Source organism: Centruroides vittatus, unplaced genomic scaffold, assembly GCF_030686945.1.
Source record: "Centruroides vittatus isolate TY-2023 unplaced genomic scaffold, ASM3068694v2 contig_630, whole genome shotgun sequence".
NCBI classification, from domain to species: domain Eukaryota; kingdom Metazoa; phylum Arthropoda; class Arachnida; order Scorpiones; family Buthidae; genus Centruroides; species Centruroides vittatus.
The window spans coordinates 2,328,783-2,349,459 of record NW_027122387.1 but is presented as its reverse complement, the minus strand read 5'-3'; the positions used below and the strand labels follow the sequence as shown (position 1 = coordinate 2,349,459).

The following is a 20,677-nucleotide window of genomic DNA, read 5'->3' as shown; positions in this document are numbered from 1 at the left end:
GTGTTTGGATTTGGCATTATATTTTAAAATGGGCTGAAATGCTAAAAATATATTTGCCTGGGATGTTGCAGAATTTTTCGGAGCAATAGTTTTCACTTCCAGCACTTCACGTATGTGTGTAATGGACATATTTGCAGTATTCTCACAACCTACACGTTCTGTAAATATCTGATTACGGATAGAATGAACATTATAATTTTTCATTCATTCGATGTTATAAGTGGTATTCATAACCGGATCTACTGTTTTCGAAACGAAAGTACAGACATGTCTTTTTTAACGTTTTTTTAATCTAATGTCTTTTGGTTTTTAATACGTATTTTTTATAAATTGTACAATACAGTACATATCTCTAAATACCGCTTATTGAATTTATTTCCAAAACCTATAGAAGAAAAATTTGTATTCACGTCCAGAAAATTTTATACATCTCTAACAAAAGAATGTGTGGAATTCGCATATTCTGACAAACTTACAAACGTTTAAACTTTCATATTTCTATTATATTTTTATATCAATGTGTGTGTTATACGTAAAAATAACTTTATTTTGTATCAAGTTTAGAGTGAAATTCTTCTCAATGATTAATTTAATAAATAAATGAATATGTATCAAAGGTATTGTTATGGCTAATTATATCGACTAATTAAACTGTTCAGCTAGTATAAATACTATTTTTTAAAACTTCTTGATATAATTTAATTTTATTAATATACAATATTATTTTACTGATTATAACTATGTAGGAAATAAGATATGATGATAAAGATTATTAATCAATATACATTTAATTCTGTGATCAGCCGTAACTGCAAAGATTCGCATATTTTGAATCAATTAGATTATTAACAATTTCTAACTTAAATGTCGAGAAAACGTTTTAGTAAAATATGGCTGTAATATTCACTGAATTCTTGTGAAAAAAATAAATTTCAACTAAATTAGCGTAAGAAAAATAAAGTTTAGTTATCAAACAAACTTAAAATTTTGATAAATAACGAAATATAATTGTAATGAACAAAAATATAAAGAAGTAATTTGAATAGGATTGTGTAAATATGTATCAAATAAGAAACATCGCTTAAGAATAACGATTTTTACAAAACATTTAATGTTTAATTATTTATATCATAAGCGTAATTTCCGTTGAAGTATTTACTTCACACATTCTCACAACAATCTTTTTAAACCAAAATTTCTATTAAATTTTTAGATTTATATTTGTAGATTTAGCCTATTACACGTTAACTAAAAACTTAATCTGAGTGTAATTGTCATTGATGTAATAATTTACAAATTTTATCAAACGCACCCTATAAAGTTTGCTCCTTGTAAAGTTCATCACCAATTTAGCTTGTTTTGTTTTCTATCCGATTAAATAATAATGCTACAATTAATTTCCATCGGGCATATCGTACGTGCAACGAAAAAGTAATGTCTATAGGTTTGAATTCTATAAAAACTCTGCTCGAAATTATTCATTTTGAACCTAGGAAATGTGAATTTTGTTTTACTATTTTTAGCAGTTCTTGATATTGAAATTATAACTTTGTTTCCTCGTCAGTTCAGATATAAGTGTGATAGAATACATAAAAAATCCAAGTAGTAAAGATACGCATCGATATCTTAGAAGAATATTAGAGAATGTCATCGTGACGGGAATTCCTCAAGTTGTCACAGAACCAAATATCAAAAGGAAAATATTTAAATTATTCATTTTTTCGGTGCTTTATTCGGATTTTTCCTTCAGTTCACTCAAGTCCTATTATTATATTTCATATATTCGTACAACTTATTATAGTAATATCACCGCGGACGATCTAATGGTGACATTTGAAATATATTAATTTACAAATTAATTATACTAATGAAATGTCTTAAATGTCCTAAATGTTGTAGTAGGCCCGCGTACAGAGTGGCGCGTATCAATATAATTTCGGAAATGTTCAAAATGTACTGTACAATGGAATTAATCAAGTAGGAACTGCGCTACGAAATATAATTTTCGAAATGTTTGTCTTCTTACGCAATCAAATTCTGTAGGCGTTGATAAAATTGAGGAAGGATATGGTGTCTGTCCGTTGTTAAAATTTCTTTTATTGCATACCTGATGCGATTTTCAAGAATATGAAGCTTTCCCGTGTTCGCCATTTCGTTGACCATTTATTACGTAAGTTAAGGAAGTTTTAGAACAAAGATAAGAATTGAGTGCTTATCCAGAGTGATTACTCACTTATACAGAGTGAAACTCGCTTTAATTTAGCCTATCGAGAGAAATAACGTGAGTTCGAAAGCGTCGCCTCTCTTCAGATATGGACGAAGTTCTCCTAGGATATTTCAGAAGCGACTGTCTTTATGATAAACTTCAAATCTTCAAGAATACGAAAGTTTTATAAATTTTATTGGCTTCTTCCCGACTTTTTCTTGTTCTCCCCGCGAGGTTGTAAGGGCGTACAAAAGTGTATTGTTTCCTATTTAGCAGAATTATTTGCTCATTTTTAAAATTGACAGCCAACTTCTCTTTCTCAATAAGGTCTCGGCCGATTATTCCCTCTCAGACTATTCTGCGCGGACGTGCAAGAATAGTCTGAAAGGGAATAATTTACTGACCTCTTAATTTAAATGTTGACATCGCCATGCCAGAGAGTTTGGATGGGATATCCGGTTGCACGCTTTACCTTTTGTTTCGTCCCATACTTTACGGGTGCTCTGCCCTTTAATTCATTCTAGGAGGTCGTATGATGTCCGAATCAATTTTTCCCATAAGAAATAATGGAAAGTGAATTAATCCATTCCCATACCCAATGTTTATTTCGATAAAATTTAAAACAGCAAATTCGTTTAATTTAAGGTAGAAATAACACAATTAAATGCCCGACTAACGAATTAAACAAGAAAACCATAAATAAAATGCGTAAATACTGTATAATAAAATAAAAATTACATTTATCGGTAGCGTAACGTAGACTTCAGCATCTTAACATAGATGTGCGATTTAAATATAACAATTGTGAAATTTAACATATTATAGATAATGTGAAATGTTGTTCTTTGTTGAAGCTTGCTTTAAACTTTTTACTCACATTTTGTTTGAATAACGTCAAGTTGTAATGTCTACGGGTAAAAAGCATATAGGGCATATTATTTTTTATAAGTTTCGAAAAGGATATAACGCCGTACAAACAGTAAAAAATAACACATAATACAGAATATATAATCAAACACACAAAAAATAAAGCGAAAAAAGCACCGAAAACATATAAGCATAACGCGAGTACGAGAGGGAGAGATGACTTGGACGCATAACCGACTGTGTTTATGCTTCGAACAGATTTTTTTCATTACGCACTTAAACTCGCGACTATTAGTTTCATCACGCAGTTTTATCCATTCGGTTACTGATAGGTGTGGGAGACCCCGAGTCGAATCCGGCGATACATATAAAAACTTGTTATAATTCTAATTAAATATTCAGCGTAGAATCGAAGTATATGATCATAATAACCGAACTAAAGCGCTACATATTCTAGGCTGAAGGTCATCAAATAACAGACCGTGATCCGCCTACGGAGACGGCCGGTTGGCCGAGCGGTCAAGGTAGCAGCCTACCGCTCTGGGGGACCCGGGATCGATTTCGGACGGGTCAAGGAAATCCCCAGGAATTTTTCGGGGGTGGTCCGTTCGGATATGTCGGGCTCCCTCCCTCACCACCCGGTCGCCCCATTGTGGGCCTGGCCGAACTTATAATGTGCCTGCTATAAGAGGCCCTCTTAGTGCCCACAGGGCGGAAAAAGTATTTTAAAAAATAAAGATCCGCCTACGGACAGCAAATATATTTTCGGGACTTTGAAGTTACAGAACTCAGCGGATAGAAATATAAAAATATTATTTGTTCTACTCAAAAACTCCATCACTTTCCATCTAAGATATTATTCTCGTAAGTAGGCCTTTCCATTTGAAAATACTGATTTATGAAAATGATGCGGCATCTTAGCGTTGAGAGAAATGGAATTTCGATAAGTAGAAGAAAATGTTTAAATTTATGAACATTTTATTATTATAAATTTAATCAGATAATTATTCTTATATTTGTTCAAAATTTGCTTTTGTTAAATCATTTTACTACTGATAATCTCATAGGATAAAATATCTGAATTTTTTTTAAAGGAATAAGTATTTAAAAATAAATTTTTATTGCATTTTATAATTATATAATTATTAAAATATAAATATTTTAGTGATTAAATGTTTACTTATAATTTGTTTAGACTTTGGGCGAATACGAGGAATCCGACAAATAGTAACCACGTGACAAACACGTGTAGTTGTTTCGAGGTTTGTTTTGACCTTGTATCTGCGATGTTTTCCACACGTTTTATGCAGAAATTTGATCGGAAGAGCATTTTACTATTTTCAGAGATAAGTTTATTTCGTTTAGAGCAGTGTACGAATTATTCGGTAATGCAGTATATAAACTATATGTATATATACCGGTATAAACACTTCTAATAATAATTTGCAGTTAGAATCTATATAATTTTGATTATTTTTCAGCTAAACGATGCTCCAGTTATTACGGTCCCTGCTTATATGAAAACAAAATTAAAAGCTTTAAAGAAAAAAACAGAATTACAGAAAATAGAGGAGATTCGTAAGAAAAGCAGAGGAGGAAACAGAAGTGTTCCTATTATTCAGTGCAAGCGGTCGGAATTTAACCATTACTTGGGCCAAGTATATGATAAATACGAAGCTATTGCTTTAGCTTCTAAAGGTTGGAAACATAGAAAATCTGTAGGAGATTATTTTACAATAAATGGATATGGAGAAGTAAGTTTGATGCTTGTATTATTCTGACATTTTCGCTCGATATTATATTGTTGATTATCACATTTCAGAATCCATCTATATATAACGAGAATTTTGATGAGGAAAATACTTTTGAACTATTAAAATTACAACAGTGTATTCTGAAAAAACTCAAAGAATTGAATTTTCATAACCCAACTGTTATACAGGTAAATATTTTGAATGTTTGAGATTATATTATTCTTTGTTTAGAAAAATAAATAAAATTATTCATTGTAAATAAATGAGAAATTTTATGCAGTTTTCTTCAATATAAAATAATTGACTACATTGTATTGAGTGCTTTATCATTTACCTATCAATGATTCACAGTTGGATGTAATTGTATTAAGAGAAATGATAAATCTGTTTTTGTTATATTCATTATGGAAATTAAAAAATTATTTCTGGTAATTTTAATATAATAAGAGTATGGTTTTTTTTCATTTTTTTTCAGAGACTTTCAATACCCAAGATATTGGAATATAAACATGTGCAAATTTCTGCAGAAACAGGAAGTGGAAAGACAATTGCTTACTTGGCTCCAATTTTGCATCATTTAATTGAATTACAAAAATATCAACAGGCTGAAATACCATCTAATTGTCCTTTAGCACTAATATTAGTACCTTCCAAAGAACTAGCAGAGCAAATTGGAGTAAGCATTTTATTTTATTCAAATGATTAATCTTATAAACAATTTTTTGTCATGCTTTTTATATGTAGTAATGTAATTGGCTGTATAATTTAAAAGATTAGTAATTGAATTTTTTTTTTTTTTTTTTTGTTTGATTGAAAAATGTTTTGAAGATTTTTGATTTATAAAAGGAAATAATATTATTTTCTATTGCTTAACTAATTTCATAAATAATATTGTGGATATAAAAGCTTAAAGAAATTGTTATTTTACTTCTAAGATATGGTGTTATTAAAAATAAATTTGAAAACATTATCTAAATCAGATATTATTTTTTTAAACAGAAATTAATAATTTCAAATTACAAAGTAATATTTAACTTATTGCAACTCTGTTAAGGAAGTGCTTGAAATGTAAAATCCAGTTAAATTTTTCAGAGAATATAACAGTTTTTGAAATATATACCCATCAATAGATAATTATAAAATGTATAGTATTTGTCTTAATAACAACTGCTCTAGAAAAGATTTATAATCTGGCAGATACAGATGATCAGTGTTATATACTTATATATGGTGTCCAGAAAGTTACTGTACAGTGAGGAATTTTAATGACATCAAAGTTATATGTACAACATTGTGTAGAAGACATGCAAGTTGCATATCCCATGTTTCCACTTTGAGATAGATGGTATTACTGCTTTTACAGATGTTCTGGTTTCCAACATGTGCTGTAAGGAAACTACAATATTGTACATAAAACTTTACTTTTATTAAAACTTAAAGTTCAGAGTAGCTTTTTGGATATTGTACAGGAGTGTAAATATTTAGTATAATAAATGTGAATAGAAAAATTTTACTAGATGCCTTCCTGTGTAATTTTGGCTTACAAACTGTTTGGAGATAGTTTTTCTAAATAATTCAGTAAAATGTTATAATTAAAAATACGATGTGAATATGACTTTATTAAGTGAACAATACAAAGAATATGTCATGTCCATATTTAGAAGAAAAACATAAAAATAATAAATTTATTTGAGAATCATTTAAAGAAAATAAATGAGCAGAGAAAAAGAGTTAAGGAGATATATATTAAGGATGATAAATAATAGCAAAATGCTAATAGCCAGTATTGGCTCTAACCATAAGCAAAGTAAGCTTTGGCTGTGTAAACTTCATGGGGTGGGAATGTTCTTATAAATTATTTAATTAGACTAGTTTAAATATCACTTGTTAATGAAGATGTTTCCAATAGTCGATATTTCAAGAAATTGGCTTTTATAGAAATACATTTTTATTGCTGATATGAGATCTATGATTCCAGAAAAACTCCTCTTTCTTTGTTTCTTTAATTATGATTCAACTTTCATCATAAAATGCATAATTTTTTTAATCACTAAAAAGGAATGTCAGCTTTTGATCAAGAAAATGAAGAAAATATTTATTTTCTGTAAATGATTTTTAGGATGATATAATTTGGGTGATTATATCTGAAATATGCATTATTATTCGTGTTTAAAGTAATTATTATTATTGTTATATTGTTGTTACAAACTAAATCAAGGTATGCATTTGAGGTGGAGCATTAGTGAAGCCTTTTCTAAGAGGCTTTTAGAATTGTGTTTGTTCTCAAAATCTGTTTGATCAATTTTGATTAAACTTTGCCATTTTCCATTAATTGCAATGAGGAATCCAAAAATGCAATAAAAAATGGGATCCATGACTTTATTTTTGAGATATAAGGTTGTTTTTCTGAGCATGCGTGACAAAGTGATATATGAATCACGTGACTTTGTCAAATGTTGTTTCATAGCCGCTATCATGTCTTCTATGGGCTTTGTTATAGAGTCAAGTTTGTTCTCAAAATTTAATGGCCTAATTTTGATAAAACTTTGCCATTTTCCATTATTTGAGATGAGGAATCCAAAAATGTAATGAGGGTCTATATCAGGCCTGGCCAACCCAAATTGTTTCGCGGGCCACTTTGATCACGCGTAATATTACGGTGGGCCATAATTTTAGGGAAGCATGCTTTTAAAAAAGTAAAACAAATACAAAATGAATAAGATTTCATTGTTATACCAAGAGTTCATACTCTCACTTGCACATTATAACGACGACACACGCAAATTTTCATTTATTTAGTTGTTTTGGTATACACATAATGGGAAACAAAAGTTTTAATAGATATATAATATCTCTTAGCGGGCCGCACAACTTAACGTGACGGGCTGCGGGTTGGCCAGGCCTGGTCTATATAAATGTAAAAAATAGGGATTGAGTGGTTTTCGATATACGGAGGAGTTAACCGACAATGTCCGTGCTCTCCGATGTGACTGAATGTACCTAATGGAGTTTAGGCCTAGGAGTCAAAAGTAAAAACAGCATTGCATGTGCCTAATGGAAAATAGGTGCAAAAAATGAACAAAACACAAGAACAAAGCAATTGATAAAGATTGCTTTGTTCTTGGATCGTCTCTCTGTGTCGGCGAGTGCAAGGATCATTTCTCTGTACCCAGCCAGCGCAAGGATTGTAACTCCCACAGCCAGTTTCTTTCTTCCCAGCTCTATCTCGATTCTATTGTGATATGACAAAGTCATGCAATGACCTAGTTTATTATACATATGTATTTTATTTTACTAAAGTACTTATTTAAGTATAACTTACTATATACTATACTTAAGTACTTTACTTAAGTATAAAGATAAGAAATATACATAAAAACAAGCAAATATTTATTATGACATTGTCACAATGCCAGGCTGCAATTTTAATCATATTTTTAATTTATTTAATTTAAAAATATATGCTCTCTACCTCAAATTAGCAGTGTCTTGCCCCTCGACATCATACTTTTCTTGTTAGAATAGAGTCATGCCTGTCATCTATCAAACTTCTTTCAGGGGAAAAGTTTTGAATTGAAATGTGACTTTCATAATGCATTGGAAGTTCATGTATAGTTAATCAGGGCCTTCTAAGCTTTCCACATATGGTCTCAGCTTTTATCTATATAACCCTGTATTAGAGATTAAGGAAAGATGGACGACAGGGGAAATTTATAGGTCTATAATTTTTTCAAATTGCAGCCCAATAAATGTAAATATGATGAAAGTATGCTGTAACCATATTTTTCTTTGTATAGTTTCATATATATTCCCCCTGGTAACAGGTTTATCTTATTACTAATAAATTAGTTGATTTAATTAAATATTTTTGGGTATAATTTATATAAATCAATAAGTATGTGAAATAGGTTTTAAACATTTTTTGTTAGGTATAAAGGAGGAACTTACAATTAAACTAGATATAAACAGTAAACTGCAAATTTCATAAAATATTTAATGTATACTTTTGCTATATAAAATTAAATAAATAAATTTTAAATTTTAGAATGTAGCAAGACAACTTTCAGATGCTATTAATGTGAAAGTAATAGTTGGAGGAAAGTTTCATCAGGTAAGTTTTCAATATTTAGATAATATGTAAAATTTTATACTTAAATTTTCAAAAGAATAGTTTTAAGTTAATAAAAAATTATTTTGATTTTGAATTAAATTTGTTTTGAGTCAAATAAAATAAACATTGATTTAGTTGGTTATAATTGGCCAGAATTAAATTAACAGCAACAAATTTTGTAATAATGTCTTAATGTATTCATCATTTGTACATATACATGTATGTAACTTGGCAGTAAATAATTACAATAATAGTAATACAATATTTGATTTATAATTTATCTTATAAATTATAAATTAAAGTATTGAATTACAGTTTATTTTAGCCATAATTTATTTTATAAATCACAACTGTTAATATACAAGTTTTGACCTTCTAGAAATCTTTCTTACACTCTAAACCTAGCATTATAAGTACTACATTTAAGCTTTGTATTAGAATATCCAACATTGTTTATGATCTTTCTGAAAATATTTAATTTCTCCTGTTTTATCTCATTAAATGATGAAATTATATAGATTTACTTTATTAAAATAATTACTGCTGTATTATATCACTATATGAAACAGAATGAATTGAATAGAAAAATCATTAATAGGATCTTGATAAAGTAATAAAACAAAATATTCTGTTAAAATTGAATACATTCATCTTGTATTTTGAAATAAAAAGTTTTGTAATTTATAGTAGAGGGCATGGAAATTGCATAACCTATGATACAAGTAATATACCAAAAAGCTTTCAACAGATATACAAAGTAGTATATTTAAGCTATGATTGCAATTTGTAATGATGAAATATGTAATATGGAAAAGAAACCAAGAATACATTAAAAAAAAAGCAATTTATTGCTTGTAATGCTATGTTAAACTTAATTGTTATTTTCACGCCATATCCTCATCAATATTATTAATCATCATTGTCATAAGAACTTACAGTTCACAGTTATGGAAGCAAAAAAAAAAAAAAAGATTCACAATGTAGTCATGAAAACATAACACAAACAGTTATTTCTTGTTGATTGGGATCCTAATACTTTGTAGGACTACTTTGAACCTCAATAACAGCTTTCCAGTGTTATTAAGGCTTACTTCCAACTATGAAAAATTTTGCTGCTAAAAGTTTACTACCTTTGCATAGGTTTTTAGATGCAGTCATCAGAAACAATGTTGCAGTAAACTGTCAGCCATTGAAAAGCATTCTCATATATATGATGATGTGGACAATGGCTTCTTGCAGGTTGGCATTCATGAAAAATTACATACATATTTGTTCAACCAATTAATTCAAGTTTTTTAGTGGCTTGTTAACTCCTGATAATTTTGGTCGTCATATCTCTGGTCATACTACGCATAACAAATCATGTCTTTTTACTCATAAATATCAATTAAATATATCTTAATACTTCTTTTTACTTGCTCAGCATCTTCAGTGACTAACTGTGAAGATTTTTTTATCTAGATCTTTCTTGTTTTAAAAAGGCATGTAAAGATTTATTATATATGTTTGCCGATTTTTATAATTATTGTATATTTGCTAATGTGTATTATATAAGTCCAAATGATCTACTGAATTACCAGGCTATTTTGGACTATCTTAATGATTAGTTACTAATTAATTTGACTAGAGGTAGGCAGATAATTCAGCACATGATTTAGAGTTAATTAATTAAATTGGGTTACGAGGAGTTGTCATTAATATTACGTGTATTACAAATTTTTATGTTTATTTTTTTGCTTTATCAGCAATTTTCATGACTGCTACTGCATAATCTACTGTGAAAAAATTGCTGAAAATAAATATATTTTTTTTTAGAACAAGCCTGATGATTTTCATAATGAAATAATTGTTTCAACAATAGGTATTTTTGAAAAATTGGTTAATAGAAGTAAGTTCCTGAAAATTCTTTTTCTATTATTAATTAATTAATACATAATATAACATAAAGTAATTTAAAATTTAATTCTGCTTTATTTTTAAATTAGTGTGAATTATTTTTATTTGATGAATTTATTGCTTGTTCTAAGTTTAATAACTGGTTACATTTCTGAATTTTACATTATAAAAAGTCATAAATTTGCTATATATTCAACATTCAAGACATTTGTTTATTCATTTTACATTTAAAGCATAAATGTAAAATGAATAAGTGCTTTGCAAATGTTAATTAAGTAAAAATTCATATTCAACCTCTGCTAATGTACGAGTTGTATGCAAAGATTATATTTGTTGAGATGAAACGCTACGAAACTGTGGACTGCATGCCCTATCTCAATTAAGTCCATTACAGAAGAATTTAACTTGCAATGGATTCGTGTGTAATAGACATAACTATTATCTGATTGTCTTAATTTAATAATTAAGATAGTTATTTAAAATATAAAAACGATCTTTAGACAGAAATAAATTAAAAAGTACATAATGAATAGTTATTAATATAGCTTTTATAGATGATGTATATAATTTTTACTTTCAAATAATTTCTCTTTATTTTAGGAGTGTATGATTTATCGTATGTACGACATATTGTTATCGATGAAGCCGACACTTTATTAGATGACAGTTTTAATTACACTCTGAAAAATTTCCTGAAAAAAGTTAATGTAAATATACTATTGTTAAATTATCATATTATTATTAAGAAATTATAAATATATCGCTGTAGTATATATTGTATATATTTTTGTTATTTTCCACCAGATTCAAGTCACAGTTCCTACTCATCCATTGGAAATGACAGGAGCCCAACTAATTTTATGTAGTGCAACATTCCCTAGAAATATTGATGAGGTGTTATCAACATTTATTGATGTGTCGTATATTGAAAGTGTGAAAACAGATCATTTACATAGACTAATTCCCCATATTCCACAAAAATTTATCAGAGTTAAAGGATCTGAACGAACAGGTAAATTTGGATACTGTTACTGTGTGAGGAACATTGGATCTTTTAAGTTTGTTTTCATTAAATACATTATTATTTTGTAATGTTTAGTTTTGGGAATTTGTTTAATTCTAATAATTAAATAATTAATTTTTATAAATATTTAACTATACATTTAATTATTTATAATCGAAGTCTTCTTCGACTAATCAAAGCTTTCTTCAACCTTCTTGAAGAAAAGTTTAAATGCCATTATAAAAATTGTAAATATAATATATATATGAATTTAATTAGAATTGATTAATTGAAATTTAATATTAAATAATTAGTATTAGGTGTTTGAATGAATTAGATTTTACTACATCAGAATTTAATAGTTTTTTTTTGTTTTAGGTCCTCTTGTCGAATTAGTGAAAAAGGATTTGAGAAAGAATGATCCAGTAATGATATTTTGTAACAAAACAAGCACCAATGTTTGGATGAGTTTTTTTCTTAATGATTTAAATGTACCTAATATATGTCTAAATGGAGGAATGGAATTAAAGGTAAAATATTTACTTATTTTCAGAATTTCAGATGATATGTATCCTGTAATAAATTTATAAAAAATGTACGGTAATTAATTAAGAATTTCTGTTTCTTTTATGTAAAAAGTAACTACTTTTGTCTATATAATGGAAATCCACACTCGAGAACCTTTATAACACGGTAACGGCAAAATTTTAATGAACACTAACGTTTTCGACCGTGACCTCGGTTTAACAAATATAAAATATAATTACGACTATACAAAGTTGAAGACTTTGTCTTGTCTTTAATCCGCCGTTCGCACCATCAGCAATCCTTTTAAATTTCACAAACTCCTGGAGGCGACCTTTCCTTAGAGGCTTCAATCTCCGTAAAAGAATGTAAAACAGGTAAAAAGCGTCCTCTAGTGCTATTGCCACAGTTAAATTATTACATTTTAAAGTAAAAAATTAAATACGTAACTTCGTTAGGTTTACAACCAGTGAGATTTGAACATGGAACTTAGAACATGTTTAAAAATTATTTTTTAAAAACATGGAACAATTTACATGCGTGTAGACAACCTTTAACTGTATACATTACCACGGCGATAGAAATATCTCCACACTGTAGACAATAATTAATAAGATATAAGTAATGACATATAAAGAGGCTGCTAAATTTTGGTGTTGCCTGTTTTTTTTATAACAGTACCTCCATGCATAGGAAACCTTATTGGCATCCTTTGAGTTAATACAGTTGCCAGCCAAGCCGGCTTTGTAGTTTTCTAATGTATCCTGGTTTCGCGGGTGTTCGGTTTGTTGTGATCATGCCATGTTGATCTTATTTTTAATCTAAATCTTGTTTTTTGTGAATTCATTGTATATTTGTGCATAATAATAAAATAAAAATTTTATATTAAAGTTATAGTCAATATTATATTGAATTTATATATTTCATATTGCCTTTCTGTATTAATACATTATTGTGAGTTCTGAAGTTTTATTGACAATTGTAGTCAGGCCTGAACAGTTAGTCTATGTAATTTTGCAATTCCCATTTTGTCACTTAAATGATGTGAGATTTACAATCAGTCCTTTTATACAGATTGAGTTACACAAAATGAAACTAATCTGGGTTTTCTGAATTTAGGTTATCAGTTCCTAGTTTACTGGGATGAGGGGTGACACATCATCACTATTTGATGAGAACTCTTGATAAGGATGAAGATGTCCTATGTAAGAATGTTAGATTTGAGTGAAAGTTACAGAATTAGTAAAATAATAAAATTTAGCAAAATAAATTAATGTTAAGTTGATTAAGAATTTTGGAACCTCATGTTATCTTTAACTTAAATTTACAGTAAAATTTTTTATAGAAAGTTTTTTATTTTCTAGTCTTAATATCAGTAATATGAAGAATTAAAATACAGTCAAACCTGTTTTTATGTGCTCTTTTTATGTGCGATTTTTATTTGTGCGATTTTTTTAATGCGAATTTTTAATTTGTGCGGTATAGTTGGCGACTAGTCTCGTGCGATTCGTCATGTCTTACGTTGACTTATTATAGCTAAATAAACTTATTATAGCATAAATGCACTTATTATAGTAATATTATTGCATGAATATGCGAAAAATGAAATAATTTACTTTTTAAGTCAACAAAACACCACCTGGACAAAAATATGTAAAACAGACGATAGACCAGACGATGCAGTCAAGTGCTGACATCTGTTGTCAATAAATTCTATTTCGTACGGTTTTGAGTTATTTTCTATGTGAGACTTTTTTTATGCGGTCCCTGTTGACCGCATAAAAAAAAAATATTTTTTAATTGTGTCGCGAAAACTATTATTTACAGCCATTCGTGAAGTTTCGTGAGATTTTTTTTATGCGTTTTTTTTAATGCGGTCCCTATCCCCCGCATAAAAACAGGTTTGACTGTATATCAGAAACTAATTTAATAGATAATTATGTAAAATATTAATTACTTATTACAATCAATCAATCAATCTTTATTAGCAAAAAAAGGAATATTTTCTTGTTGCAGGGAGTAGTACAAATGTTAGATAGGAATTAATATAAGTATTAGAACAATTTTTTGTAAACTGTTTAACTTGTACACTTATTTTTACAGTGGATTCCGTATAAACCTTTTCTTAACATAAACAAAACATGTAGTTTTATCAGAAATATTGTTACATAAACAACTACATTTTATACAATATTATTACACATTAGGTTTTATTATCTTGAGTTTCTGTGCATTCCTATAATTTTGATAAAATAGTTATACAGTTTATAAAGATTTTCTTTGTTAAGGTTGTTTAAAATATTTTTAAAATTGGAAGATGAACAACACTGGAATATTTGCAAAATATCACATTAATCACGCATGGTTGCAAGTTCTTGACAATTCTGCAATAGATGAAACATTGAAAAATCCTCAGATCTACACCAAATGCCCTCAGTGTTTAAAAAGTTAATATATTTGTTACCAATAAAAAGTGAATATTTGTTGAGTCATAATTGAGCTATTAATCTTTTGACATTGATATTTACTGATTTAGTAATATACGGTTGAGATGAAGATATATTTAACACTGTGGAACCACGCTTAACAAACACCTCGCACAACGAGTATTTTGCATAACAAGTAAAACAAATTGTAAAAATTTGCCTCGCTTAACGAGCAATGTTTTGCATAACGAGTAATGAAGAGAGGGGAAGTCCCAAATCGTGTGCATGCGACATGCTCCATCAGTCTGTGTTTAGCACTCCTTCTGCTAGCATCTTTGTGTCGCTTGCAATTACATATTTTTCCAAACTTGTGTTCACACATATTACTTATAAACATCCACAACCATAGCTCGTTATATAATAAACAGGCCAAACGATATGCCAAATTCTTGGGTCGTTAAATTTAACGACCGATTTCAAATTAAATTTTAGAAATGTCTGAATTAAAAATTAACTATTTATAATTATTTAAATTTAATACGAGATGGAAACATAACTGCCTACCTCTAGTCAAATTAATTAATTTCTATTATTTAATTGTAGCCTTTACATAACCCAAGAATTTGGCATATCATTTGGAGTGTTTATCAAACATATTAGCTGTGATTTTTTTTTGTTTCTGAAGATCGAATTCTCATTCCAGGATGGTTCATTTCACGCTAGAAGAAAAGATGATGATTATTCACGTTCCTTAACAGTGTATATTGTACAATTTTTTTTGAATAAACATTATACATAAAACATTTGAGCATTTTTTTGGCATGGAATACATTATCATATTTTACATTAATTTCCACGAGAAAAATTGTTTCGCTTAACGAGTGTTTTGCATTACGAGTAAGACTCTGGAACGAATTTTGCTCGTTAAGCGAGGTTCCACTGTATATTTATGTACTATTGGTGATAATTACTTTGGCTTAAGTTAACTTGGTCTTTATTTATAGATGTGAAAGAGTCTAACAACAGAGTGTAACCATACTTTCAATCTTGTATATTATCTTTAAACAACAAATCTGACAATCCAAATAAATTCAAAATTTTATTAAATTTGGTTTGACAAAGCTGTTCAGTTTTTGATTTTTTACTTTGTTTGATTGTTTCCTGGTGTAAAAAGGTTATATTGTTGTTGCTTTTGAATTTTAGCTGGTAATAGAATTTAATTATACGTTTTAAGAAAAAAGAAAAAGCCAGATGCGATTGGTTTCATGGCATATGGCATAACTGGGAACAGTTCTTTCTAAATCGAGAAGTTTTCAGAGGAAGTAGATATGGAAACATTCTAATTTATATAAATAGTCTAGACTCCAAATTGGACTTGCATAAAAATAATTGGATTAATTATTGAATTATATAGTTTCATGTGTATGTACAAATTTGACATTTTTAAAGTTGAACATAGGAACAACAGATTATCAATTGTGTGCTTCACTTCATTATTTATCCCGGAAATATGTGCTTTAAAGGTAATGTTCCAATTGAATGTAACTCCCAGAAAATTTACTTCTTTTACTGTTTTTAGAGGAGAGTTGTCAAGATATATCTTCAGATTCTTTTTCTGAAATTTTACTATTATTTTGAAATATGATAATTTTCGTTTTTGTAGGATTTATTGTTAAGTGAATCGATTTAAAGTATAAATTTAGTTGGTTAATTTTTCTTTTCAAGGAGGCTTTAGTTGGAGCTAAAATTACCAGGTCGTTGGCAAATAGAATATAATGGAAGACTCTGTTCAATACCATCCGTAGATTTTTGATATATAAAGTTGATCTATTCCGATTAAATAAACATTACTTAAATAAGGTAAAAGCGGGTCTCCTTGAAGTATGCCATGTGATAGGTCTAGTGGAGGAGATATGGTTTTTCCCTGTTTAATTTTTATTTTATATTTTGAAAACCATTTTAGTACTGTTGATGAGAATTATTTGCCTGCTCTTCTAGCTTTCAAGTTGTGCACCAGTGAGGGAACGTAGACCGAATCGAAGGCTTTCTGAATATCTACGAAAGAGACATATACTTTTCTATGTTTTTTAGTTAGGTGTAATTGTATTAGCGATAGTAGTAAGAAAATTGCAGATTCTGTTCCATTATTTCTGATGTAAGTGTAATGAAATGTAGTTTCAAGAATTTAGTTGGGATATGGTTGCTGCCTGGGGTTGAGTTGCTTCGAGTGTTGTTAATAGAATCTTCTAATTCTTTAATTTCAAATTTGGAGTCTAAATATTCATTGTAGGAATCAGTACTAGATATTAGTGATGGAATTGATTGAATATTTGGAAAGCACTGGTAGAAATTTGTCCATATATCAAAATTTATTACTGAGATGTTTTCACTTAGATTTATGTTGAAGTGGAATTTTTGTATTGTAGACCAAAACAATTTACTATTCTTGCTGTTTTCGATTAAGGTTAATTCGAGATTTCCGAAATACTTTTTCCGTTTGGCCTCGAGTAAGTTATTGCAGGTCTGTTTAGCATTCCCGTAATTAGTAAAGTTTGAGTCGTTTGAATCTTTCCTGAATAGTTTTAGGTTGTTTTACTTCATCTTTTTTCATGATGTAACTGTCAGTCATACCATGGTTTTTTAAATTTATTTTGCATATTAGTTACTTTGTTTTTTATTTGTATATAGTCATTCATTATATAGAGCACGAGTTTGTAGATTTCTTCGTTTTTAAAATCAGTTATTTCCGGGATATTATTGAAACATTTTTCAATTTCAGCTGAGTATCTTGAAACATTGTAGTTTATCCTTTGGTATCTATTATTCGGTTTATTTGTTTTTTTGCTGTGAAAACAATAAAAGGTTTGTTACTGTAGGAAAATGATCAGATGTATCAAAGATTGTTGTGGTAAATTCCATACAGTGGTCTAGTAGAAATTCTGAACATATAGTAAAGTCGACTGTAGATTTTCCATTGTGTTTTATACAAGTGTATTCATCAAGGTAATCAGGTTTCGTGTGTCCATTTAGGATATACATTTTTTGGTCAATTAATATTTCTATTAAATTTATGCCCAGCCTATTGAAATGTTTGTCTTTAGATTGGCAGATATTTTGGATTAAGGTATTAGGGCCACTATACCAAGAGTCCATCATTATTTATTATACTAAAGGATTCCACAAAAATTATAAGGATGTATTAATTAGATCTTATTTTAAATCAGAAAATTTTTATTTAATTATAGTTATTATTTGTCTTCAAATATTTGTTATTATTTTGAAATTGTAAAAATCATTTATATTAAATATTTTTTAGGAAAGAGATGGTCAATTTAGGAAATTTCAAAATGGCGAATGCAATGTGATTACTTGCACGGACATTGCATCTCGTGGATTGGATACAATTCGGGTAAGTTAAAAACAGCTTAAAAATATCGCCATTATTATCAAATTACCGAATCAAATTTATTTCAGGTAAAGCATATCATCAATTTTGATTTTCCGTTGCACGTGTCAGATTATATACATCGAATTGGACGAACGGGAAGATTAGGGAGTCCTAAAGATTCTCATGTCACAAATTTTATCTGCACTCCTTATAATGTTGATCTTGTAAATAGTATTGAAGTAAGTAATTTTTAAAATTTGAATATATACTTAACCAAATAAATTAATTTTACCAAAGAGAAAATAAATCAATTTACTATTACTAAATTATAAATTTTTCTCACTATAAAAATGAAAGAAGTAGTACTAATTTTTCTAGATAATAATTTATATCATAGATCTTTATATGTAAATATATACTATAATTCTGCTTACAATTAATCACATTAATTCTTCTTAAGTATTTGAATTATTTAATATATTTGTATTCATTCATTCTAATTTACTAATTTGTTTTCTTTGGTAATAATGGACAAAGTATTTGCTTACAAATTTATGAAGTATCTCCATACAAATGTATGTATGTATGTATATATAATATAAAACAAGTAATTAAAAATAATCACAGAATATAAACAGTTTTAGTCATTTTGAACCTAAATGAATATTATCAGATTCTGTTCATATTCTGAGCTACTACATTTGCTTTCCACAGTGTGAACAAATGCATAAAGCTCTCATCTCCAGTAAGCATCCAATGAAAAAAAAAAAACCTGTTCTTTCTTACACCATACAAGATGTGAAAAACTTTGTATTTTGATGTCATTTACTTGTTAAATGCTTAGGAATCACTTCTTAGATATTTCTGTAATAGTTGTATGTGCAGAACTGGCATTTTCATCTGTGTGACAATTCAATTAATTATAATGCCTCAATTCTGCATGAGATCATTTACGATAGCAGTCACTTCCACAATTACGACATGCTGTGCCTATTCAAGCCATGCAAATTTTCAACATTTTGCATCCCTTTTTAGATTTCTCATTCCATTCATGGATATGTTTTGATTAAATATGATTCACTATACATGTTCAACATTTGTCTGTAGATTTCAATGGGTTGTACGTATTCTGCACGAAGAAGCCTAATCGGCAATCGTGTAAATTATGTGATGCACAACTACAAGAGAATTGCCTTCGTTAACTAGTAACTTCTGCAGTTATCGTGAGATAGTTTTATAGTGTTTTAAAACGTTGCCAATAGACCCAAATTTCTAGAATTTAGCAAATCAGTACAAACACTTTAGTAGTTTAAATTCTATACATATTTTCTGGTTTCCATTTAAATGACCTTTGTAATTCATAATTTTTGTAAACAATTTTTACATTTGAAATCACTTTTATGTTTTTTCTTGACTAAAATTACTTTAAATAATAATGATATAAAAATTAATTCTTTGAACAGTAATAAATGACTAGAGATAGAAAATGTTTATCTTTTTACCTGCTAGACGGACAATAAATGTAAGAATTGATTAAACTATATTCTACAACCGACCTCCAATTAACATCTTTATAAATTTACAAAACAGTAGAGATGTGTGATATAATTGCAAAAAAGTAAAATGAAAAACTGCTGAAATTTAAATCATCAAACATTGTCCTAAAAAGGAACCAGAAAGTCAAATTAGGAAATATTCCCTGGAGAGAGATTTACCAAACAATTGTTAACAAGTTTTAAAACAATGTCCTTTATGAACATGCTTCCAGAAATATAACCCAAATTTGGTAGTCATAACAAAACTTTACTTTGTCCATAATATGGCTTATTTTATATAAAAATAGTTTTCTAGATAATATTTTAAAAAATTATTCAAACAATTTAATTCTATATAATATATATTGTATAATGTGTGTTATATGTTTAAATTGTTCTTTTTAATGCAGCTTGCAGTGCGAAGATGTTATGTCTTACCACAAGTTGATGCCAATATAACCAGAAAATTTCATGCAATGTATGGAGATAGATTAGAAACTGATATAAATGAATAAAATAGTTTCTATAAATTATAATCTAGTTAATTTTATACTTTATTATTTTAATTTTTACATAAATATTTATTATGTTAAATTTAACGTTCAATGATATGTTTCAATACTTTTCTGAAACCCACAAATCCGATTTGAGTATACACTGAATAAAATTAATAATAGTATTCATCCATAAAAAATTATAAATAACAGCATTTGTGAAATATTGTATTCTGTGTATTATTATTTTTTTTTTTATATGTACATCTTAACAGTTTCTTTTAATGAAGGTATATAGAAACATATCATATAGCAGTTATACTCATAATGTTTATTAGAACTAGTCTGAATAAATGAACAGAGATAGAAAGAAACTTCTGTATGAAAGTAAATTATAACTATAAATTATGACAATTTAAGCTAGTTCATTTTATTTAGAAAAAGAAAGATTAATACAAAATCTGGAAAATAG

General features: G+C 28.3%; 1 protein-coding gene across 1 annotated transcript; it reads left to right on the top strand.

The window, feature by feature from the left end:
* The first annotated feature begins 4,292 nt into the window (after positions 1 to 4,292).
* Positions 4,293 to 20,247, top strand: Dbp21E2 (putative ATP-dependent RNA helicase Dbp21E2). Its single transcript, XM_067275653.1, has 12 exons — positions 4,293 to 4,458; positions 4,555 to 4,827; positions 4,896 to 5,015; positions 5,303 to 5,503; positions 8,873 to 8,938; positions 10,754 to 10,826; positions 11,435 to 11,541; positions 11,639 to 11,846; positions 12,216 to 12,367; positions 18,105 to 18,197; positions 18,263 to 18,415; positions 20,122 to 20,247. Exons 1-12 carry the CDS (start codon positions 4,360 to 4,362, stop codon positions 20,224 to 20,226), a joined length of 1,650 nt encoding a protein of 549 aa, XP_067131754.1. The 5' UTR covers positions 4,293 to 4,359; the 3' UTR covers positions 20,227 to 20,247.
* The last annotated feature ends 430 nt before the right edge of the window (positions 20,248 to 20,677 follow it).